General features: G+C 50.5%; 1 protein-coding gene across 1 annotated transcript in view; it reads left to right on the top strand.

Annotated features, from left to right (window-relative positions):
- FAF2 (Fas associated factor family member 2) overlaps positions 1-9,613 on the top strand; it is a gene marked incomplete at both ends in the record, with an annotated part of 16,214 nt that extends 6,601 nt beyond the window's left edge. The window contains 3 exons of the mRNA XM_078621518.1: positions 5,150-5,256; positions 5,593-5,663; positions 9,442-9,613. Of these exons, the coding sequence (XP_078477644.1) occupies positions 5,150-5,256; positions 5,593-5,663; positions 9,442-9,613 (350 nt within the window). The remainder of the gene's footprint in view (positions 1-5,149; positions 5,257-5,592; positions 5,664-9,441) is intronic.
- Between the last annotated feature and the right edge of the window lie 1,243 nt (positions 9,614-10,856).

Here is a 10,856-nt window from a genome sequence, read left to right on the forward strand (position 1 = left end):
ACCACTAACACTCACCCTACACATCACCACTACACTCACCACTACACACTCACCACTACACACCACTCACTACACACTCTCACCACTACACACTCACCACTACTCTCACTCATCTACACACTCCACCACTACACACTCACCACTACACACTCACCATCTATCACCACTACACTCACCACTACACACTCACCACTACTACACTCACCACTACACACTCACCACTACACTCCCACTACACACTCACCACTACACACTCACCTCTACACTCTCCACTACACACTCACCACTACACACTCACCACTACACACTCACCACTACACACTCACCACTACACACTCAACACTACACTCACCACTACACACTCACCACTACACACTCACCACTACACACTCACCACTACACTCACCACTACACACTCACCACTACACACTCACCACTACACTCACCACTACACTCACCACTACACACTCACCACTACTCTCACCACTACACTCACCACTACACTCACCACTACACACTCACCACTACACACTCACCACTACACACTCACCTCTACACTCACCACCACACTCACCACTACACACTCACCACTACACTACCACCACACTCACCACTACACTCACCACTACACTCACCACTACACCCTCACCACTACACACTCACCACTACACACTCACCACTACACACTCACCACTACACTCACCACTACACTCACCACTACACACTCACCACTACACACTCACCACTACACACTCACCACTACACTCTCACCACTGACACACTCACCACTACACTCACCACTACACACTCACCACTACACACTCACCACTACACTCACCACTACACTCTCACCACTACACACTCACCACTACACACTCACCACTACACTCACCACTACACACTCACCACTACACACTCACCACTACACTCACCACTACACTCACCACTACACACTCACCACTACACACTCACCACTACACTCACCACTACACTCTCACCACTACACACTCACCACTACACACTCACCACTACACTCACCACTACACACTCACCACTACACACTCACCACTACACACTCACCACTACACACTCACCACTACACACTCACCACTACACACTCACCACTACACTCTCACCACTACACACTCACCACTACACTCACCACTACACACGCACCACTACACACTCACCACTACACACTCACCACTACACTCACCACTACACTCACCACTACACACTCACCACTACACACTCACCACTACACACTCACCACTACACACTCACCACTACACACTCACCACTACACTCACCACTACACTCACCACTACACACTCACCACTACACACTCACCACTACACACTCACCACTACACTCACCACTACACACTCACCACTACACACTCACCACTACACTCACCACTACACACTCACCACTACACACTCACCACTACACTCTCACCACTACACTCACCACTACACACTCACCACTACACTCACCACTACACTCTCACCACTACACTCACCACTACACTCACCACTACACACTCACAACTACACTCACCACTACACACTCACCACTACACACTCACCACTACACTCACCACTACACACTCACCACTACACACTCACCACTACACACTCACCACTACACACTCACCACTACACTCACCACCACACTCACCACTACACTCATCACTACACACTCACCACTACACACTCACCACTACACACTCACCACTACACACTCACCACTACACACTCACCACTACACACTCACCACTACACTCACCACTACACACTCACCACTCACACTCACCACCACACTCACCACTACACTCACCACTACACACTCACCACTACACACTCACCACTACACACTCACCACCACACTCACCACTACACTCACCACTACACTCTCCACTACACTCACCACTACACACTCACCACTACACACACACCACTACACACTCACCACTACACACTCACCACCACACTCACCACTACACACTCACCACTACACACTCACCACTACACACTCACCACTACACACTCACCACACACTCACCACTACACTCACCACTACACACTCACCACTACACACTCACCACTACACACTCACCACTACACACTCACCACTACACTCACCACTACACACTCACCACTACACACTCACCACTACACACTCACCACTACACACTCACCATTACACACTCACCACTACACACTCACCACTACACTCACCACTACACTCACCACTACACACTCACCACTACACTCACCACTACACTCACCACTACACTCACCACTACACACTCACCACTACACTCACCACTACACTCACCACTACACACTCACCACTACACTCACCACTACACTCACCACTACACTCACCACTACACACTCACCACTACACTCACCACTACACTCTCACCACCACTCACTCACCACTACACACTCACCACTACACTCACCACTACACTCACCACTACACTCACCACTACACACTCACCACTACACTCACCACTACACACTCACCACTACACACTCACCACTACACACTCACCACTACACACTCACCACTACACTCACCACTACACACTCACCACTACACACTCACCACTACACACTCACCACTACACACTCACCACTACACTCACCACTACACACTCACCACTACACACTCACCACTACACTCACCACTACACACTCACCACTACACTCACCACTACACACTCACCACTACACTCACCACTACACACTCACCACTACACACTCACCACTACACTCTCACCACTACACTCACCACTACACTCACCACTACACACTCACCACTACACACTCACCACTACACTCACCACTACACACTCACCACTACACACTCACCACTACACACTCACCACTACACTCACCACTACACTCACCACTACACACTCACCACTACACACTCACCACTACACTCACCACTACACACTCACCACTACACACTCACCACTACACTCACCACTACACACTCACCACTACACACTCACCACTACACACTCACCACTACACTCACCACTACACACTCACCACTACACTCACCACTACACACTCACCACTACACACTCACCACTACACACTCACCACTACACTCACCACTACACACTCACCACTACACACTCACCACTACACTCTCACCACTACACTCACCACTACACACTCACCACTACACTCACCACTACACACTCACCACTACACACTCACCACTACACACTCACCACTACACACTCACCACTACTCTCACCACTACACACTCACCACTACACACTCACCACTACACACTCACCACTACACACTCACCACTACACACTCACCACTACACACTCACCACTACACACTCACCACTACACTCACCACTACACTCACCACTACACTCACCACTACACTCACCACTACACTCACCACTACACACTCACCACTACACTCACCACTTACACACTCACCACTACACTCACCACTACACACTCACCACTACACTCACCACTACACTCACCACTACACTCACCACTACACTCACCACTACACACTCACCACTACACACTCACCACTACACACTCACCACTACACACTCACCACTACACACTCACCACTACACACTCACCACTACACACTCACCACTACACTCACCACTACACACTCACCACTACACTCACCACTACACACTCACCACTACACACTCACCACTACACTCACCACTACACACTCACCACTACACACTCACCACTACACACTCACCACTACACACTCACCACTACACTCACCACTACACACTCACCACTACACACTCACCACTACACACTCACCACTACACACTCACCACTACACACTCACCACTACACACTCACCACTACACACTCACCACTACACACTCACCACTACACACTCACCACTACACACTCACCACTACACTCTCACCATTACACACTCACCACTACACACTCACCACTACACACTCACTACACACTCACCACCACACTCACCACTACACACTCACCTCTACACACTCACCACTACACTCTCACCACTACACACACCACTACACACTCACCACTACACTCACCACTACACACTCACCACTACACACTCACCACTACACTCACCACTACACACTCACCACTACACACTCACCTCTACACACTCACCACTACACTCACCACTACACACTCACCACTACACACTCACCTCTACACACTCACCACTACACTCACCACTACACCCTCACCACTACACACTCACCACTACACACTCACCACTACACTCACCACTACACACTCACCACTACACACTCACCACTACACACTCACCACTACACTCACCACTACACACTCACCACTACACACTCACCACTACACACTCACCACTACACTCACCACTACACTCACCACTACACCCTCACCACTACACTCTCACCACTACACACTCACCACTACACTCACCACTACACACTCACCACTACACTCACCACTACACACTCACCACTACACACTCACCACTACACTCACCACTACACACTCACCACTACACTCACCACTACACACTCACCACTACACACTCACCACTACACCCTCACCACTACACACTCACCACTACACTCACCACTACACACTCACTACACACTCACCACTACACACTCACCACTACACACTCACCACTACACTCACCACTACACACTCACCACTACACACTCACCACTACACACTCACCACTACACACTCACCACTACACTCACCACTACACACTCACCACTACACACTCACCACTACACCCTCACCACTACACTCACCACTACACACTCACCACTACACCCTCACCACTACACACTCACCACTACACCCTGACACTCACCACTACACACTCACCACTACACTCTCACCACTGCACACTCACCACTACACCCTCACCACTACACCCTCACCCTCACCACTACACACTCACCCTCACCACTAACCCCCCTCTCTACCCCCTCCCCCTCTCTCTCTACCCCCTCTCTACCCCCTCCCCCCCCTCTCTACCCCCTCTCTACCCCCTCTCTCTCTACCCCCCTCTCTCTCTACCCCCTCTCTCTCTACCCCCTCTCTACCCCCTCTCTACCCCCTCTCTACCCCTCCCAGTGAGTCAGGCTCTGCGTTCCCCGGCGTGCCCCTTTGTGGGGGTGCTGTGTCTCCGTGAGCAGCGCGTGTCGGTGGTGGGGAGGCTGGAGGGGGCCCTGCCCCCCACGGCGCTCAGAGCCCAGCTGCAGCTCGTCTGGAGCGCAACCAGCACCACTCGATAGAGAACACCTACAGCGGTGAGTCAGTCACTTAGTTAGTCAGTCAGTTAGTCCACTTAGTCCAGTCACTCAGTCAGTCACTCAGTCACTCACTCAGTCACTCACTCAGTCACTCACTCAGAGCCCAGCTGGAGCTCGTTCTGGAGCGCAACCAGCACCACCTCGATAGAGAACACCTACAGCGGTGAGTCAGTCACTTAGTTAGTCAGTCAGTTAGTCACTTAGTCAGTCACTCAGTCAGTCACTCAGTCACTCACTCAGTCACTCACTCAGTCACTCAGTCAGTCACTCAGAGCCCAGCTGGAGCTCGTTCTGGAGCGCAACCAGCACCACCTCGATAGAGAACACCTACAGCGGTGAGTCAGTCACTTAGTTAGTCAGTCAGTTAGTCACTCAGTCAGTCACTCACTCACTCAGTCACTCAGTCAGTCACTCAGTCAGTCACTCAGTCACTCACTCAGTCACTCAGTCACTCATTCAGTCACTCACTCAGTCACTCACACTCACTCAGTCACTCAGTCACTCACTCAGTCACTCACTCAGTCACTCAGTCACTCACTCAGTCACTCACTCAGTCACTCACTCACTCAGTCACTCACTCAGTCAGTCAGTCAGTCACTCAGTCACTCACCCAGTCACTCACCCAGTCACTCACTCAGTCACTCAGTCACTCACTCAGTCACTCACTCAGTCACTCAGTCACTCACTCACTCAGTCAGTCACTCACTCAGTCACTCACCCAGTCACTCACTCAGTCACTCACTCACTCAGTCAGTCACTCACTCAGTCACTCACTCACTCACTCAGTCACTCACTCAGTCACTCACTCACTCACTCACTCAGTCAGTCACTCACTCAGTCACTCACCCAGTCACTCAGTCAGTCACTCACCCAGTCACTCAGTCACTCACTCAGTCACTCAGTCACTCACCCAGTCACTCACTCACTCAGTCACTCACTCACTCACCACTCACTCACTCACTCAGTCACTCACTCAGTCACTCAGTCACTCACTCACTCAGTCAGTCACTCACTCAGTCACTCACCCAGTCACTCACTCAGTCACTCACTCACTCAGTCAGTCACTCACTCAGTCACTCACTCACTCACTCAGTCACTCACTCAGTCACTCAGTCACTCACTCACTCAGTCAGTCACTCACTCAGTCACTCACCCAGTCACTCAGTCAGTCACTCACCCAGTCACTCAGTCACTCACTCAGTCACTCAGTCACTCACCCAGTCACTCACTCACTCAGTCACTCACTCAGAGCCCAGCTGGAGCTCGTTCTGGAGCGCAACCAGCACCACCTCGATAGAGAACACCTACAGCGGTGAGTCAGTCACTTAGTTAGTCAGTCAGTTAGTCACTCAGTCAGTCACTCACTCACTCAGTCACTCATTCAGTCACTCACTCAGTCACTCACTCAGTCACTCAGTCACTCACTCAGTCACTCAGTCACTCAGTCAGTTAGTCAGACAGTCAGTCACTCATTCAGTCACTCACTCACTCAGTCACTCAGTCACTCACTCAGTCAGTCACTCACTCAGTCACTCAGTCACTCACTTAGTCACTCAGTCACTCACTCAGTCACTCACTCAGTCACTCACTCACTCAGTCACTCAGTCAGTCAGTCAGTCACTCACTCAGTCACTCACCCAGTCACTCAGTCACTCACTCAGTCACTCACTCAGTCACTCACTCAGTCACTCAGAGCCCAGCTGGAGCTCGTTCTGGAGCGCAACCAGCACCACCTCGATAGAGAACACCTACAGCGGTGAGTCAGTCACTTAGTCACTCAGTCAGTTAGTCACTCAGTTAGTCAGTCAGTCAGTTAGTTAGTCAGACAGTTAGTCAGTCATTCAGTCACTCAGTCACTCACTCAGTCACTCAGTCACTCACTCAGTCACTCACTCAGTCACTCAGTCACTCACTCAGTCACTCAGTCACTCATTCAGTCACTCAGTCAGTCACTCAGTCACTCACTCACTCAGTCACTCACTCAGTCACTCACTCAGTCACTCATTCAGTCACTCACTCAGTCACTCAGTCACTCACTCACTCAGTCAGTCACTCACTCAGTCACTCAGTCACTCAGTCAGTCACTCAGAGCCCAGCTGCAGCTCGTTCTGGAGCGCAACCAGCACCACCTCGATAGAGAACACCTACAGCGGTGAGTCAGTCACTTAGTTAGTCACTTAGTTAGTCACTCAGTCAGTCACTCACTCACTCAGTCACTCAGTCAGTCACTCAGTCAGTCACTCAGTCACTCACTCAGTCACTCAGTCACTCATTCAGTCACTCACTCAGTCACTCAGTCACTCACTCAGTCACTCACTCACTCAGTCACTCAGTCACTCACTCAGTCACTCACTCAGTCACTCAGTCACTCACTCAGTCACTCACTCAGTCACTCACTCACTCAGTCACTCACTCAGTCAGTCAGTCACTCAGTCACTCACCCAGTCACTCACCCAGTCACTCACTCAGTCACTCAGTCACTCACTCAGTCACTCACTCAGTCACTCAGTCACTCACTCACTCAGTCAGTCACTCACTCAGTCACTCACCCAGTCACTCACTCAGTCACTCACTCACTCAGTCAGTCACTCACTCAGTCACTCACTCACTCACTCAGTCACTCACTCAGTCACTCAGTCACTCACTCACTCAGTCAGTCACTCACTCAGTCACTCACCCAGTCACTCAGTCAGTCACTCACCCAGTCACTCAGTCACTCACTCAGTCACTCAGTCACTCACCCAGTCACTCACTCACTCAGTCACTCACTCAGAGCCCAGCTGGAGCTCGTTCTGGAGCGCAACCAGCACCACCTCGATAGAGAACACCTACAGCGGTGAGTCAGTCACTTAGTTAGTCAGTCAGTTAGTCACTCAGTCAGTCACTCACTCACTCAGTCACTCATTCAGTCACTCACTCAGTCACTCACTCAGTCACTCAGTCACTCACTCAGTCACTCAGTCACTCAGTCAGTTAGTCAGACAGTCAGTCACTCATTCAGTCACTCACTCACTCAGTCACTCAGTCACTCACTCAGTCAGTCACTCACTCAGTCACTCAGTCACTCACTTAGTCACTCAGTCACTCACTCAGTCACTCACTCAGTCACTCACTCAGTCACTCAGTCAGTCAGTCAGTCACTCACTCAGTCACTCACCCAGTCACTCAGTCACTCACTCAGTCACTCACTCAGTCACTCAGTCAGTCACTCAGAGCCCAGCTGGAGCTCGTTCTGGAGCGCAACCAGCACCACCTCGATAGAGAACACCTACAGCGGTGAGTCAGTCACTTAGTTAGTCAGTCAGTTAGTCAGTCAGTCACTCAGTCAGTTAGTTACTCACTCAGTCACTCAGTCACTCAGTCACTCACTCAGCCACTCACCCACCCACCCACTCACTCAGACACTCACGCACTGTGTGTGGTCACTGTGTCGTAGTCACCGCGTGTTAGTTACCCCTGGTTACCCCTGGTTACCCTGGTTACCCCTGGTTACCCCGCAGCGAGGAGCGCAGCGAGACCCAGGCGCTGCGTCTGCAGCAGGACGAGGCCTACCTGGTGTGTGTTAGTCACCGCGTGTTGGTTACCCCTGGTTACCCTGGTTACCCTGGTTACCCTGGTTACCCCTGGTTACCCCTGGTTACCGTGGTTACCCTGGTTACCCCGCAGCGAGGAGCGCAGCGAGACCCAGGCGCTGCGGCTACAGCAGGACGAGGCCTACCTGGTGTGTGTTAGTCACCGTGTGTTGGTTACCCCTGGTTACCCCTGGTTACCCCTGGTTACCCCTGGTTACCCTGGTTACCCCGCAGCGAGGAGCGCAGCGAGACCCAGGCGCTGCGGCTACAGCAGGACGAGGCCTACCTGGTGTGTGTTAGTCACCGCGTATTGGTTACCCCTGGTTACCCCTGGTTACCCCTGGTTACCCCTGGTTACCCTGGTTACCCCGCAGCGAGGAGCGCAGCGAGACCCAGGCGCTGCGGCTACAGCAGGACGAGGCCTACCTGGTGTGTGTTAGTCACCGCGTATTGGTTACCCCTGGTTACCCCTGGTTACCCTGGTTACCCCTGGTTACCCTGGTTACCCCTGGTTACCCTGGTTACCCTGGTTACCCCGCAGCGAGGAGCGCAGCGAGACCCAGGCGCTGCGGCTACAGCAGGACGAGGCCTACCTGGTGAGCCTGCGCGCCGACCAGGAGAAGGAGCGACTCCGTCGTGAGCGACGCGACGCGCAGGAGAGAGAGACTCGGCGGAGAGACGCTGACCTACAGCGCCAGAGTCTACACAGACAGGTTAGTACTCTACTAGTACTACACTAGTACTACACTAGTACTACACTAGTACTACACTAGTACTACACTAGTACTACGTCGTGAGCGTCGCGACGCGCAGGAGAGAGAGACTCGGCGGAGAGACGCGGACCTACAGCGCCAGAGTCTACACAGACAGGTTAGTACTCTACTAGTACTCTAGTACTACACTAGTACTACTACACTAGTACTACACTAGTACTAGTAGACTACTACTACTACACTACTACTACACTACTACACTACTACTACACTACTACACTACTACTACTACACTACTACACTACTACTAGTACACTACTACTACTACACTACTACTACTACACTACTACTACTACACTACTACTACTACACTACTACTACTACACTACTACTAGTACACTACTACTACTAGTACACTACTACTACTACACTACTACTACACTACTACTACTACACTACTACTAGTACACTACTACTAGTACACTACTACTACACTACTACTACTAGTACACTACTACTAGTACACTACTACTACTACACTACTACTACTACACTACTACTACTACACTACTACTACTACACTACTACTAGTACACTACTACTACTACTACACTACTACTAGTACACTACTACTAGTACACTACTACTAGTACACTACTACTACTACACTACTACTAGTACACTACTACTACTACACTACTACTACTACACTACTACTACTACACTACTACTAGTACACTACTACTACTACACTACTACTAGTACACTACTACTACTACACTACTACTACTACACTACTACTACTACACTACTACTACTACACTACTACACTACTACTAGTACACTACTACTACTACACTACTACTAGTACACTACTACTAGTACACTACTACTACTACACTACTACTAGTACACTACTACTACTACACTACTACTACTACACTACTACTACTACACTACTACTAGTACACTACTACTACTACACTACTACTACTACACTACTACTACTACACTACTACTACTACACTACTACTACTACACTACTACACTACTACTAGTACACTACTACTACTACACTACTACTAGTACACTACTACTAGTACACTACTACTACACTACTACTACTAGTACACTACTACTAGTACACTACTACTAGTACACTACTACTACTACACTACTACTAGTACACTACTACTACTACACTACTACTAGTACACTACTACTACTACACTACTACTACTAC

This window comes from Lampetra planeri, unplaced genomic scaffold, assembly GCF_965212315.1.
Source record: "Lampetra planeri unplaced genomic scaffold, kcLamPlan1.2.h2 scaffold_1028, whole genome shotgun sequence".
Taxonomy (NCBI): Eukaryota; Metazoa; Chordata; class Hyperoartia; order Petromyzontiformes; family Petromyzontidae; genus Lampetra; species Lampetra planeri.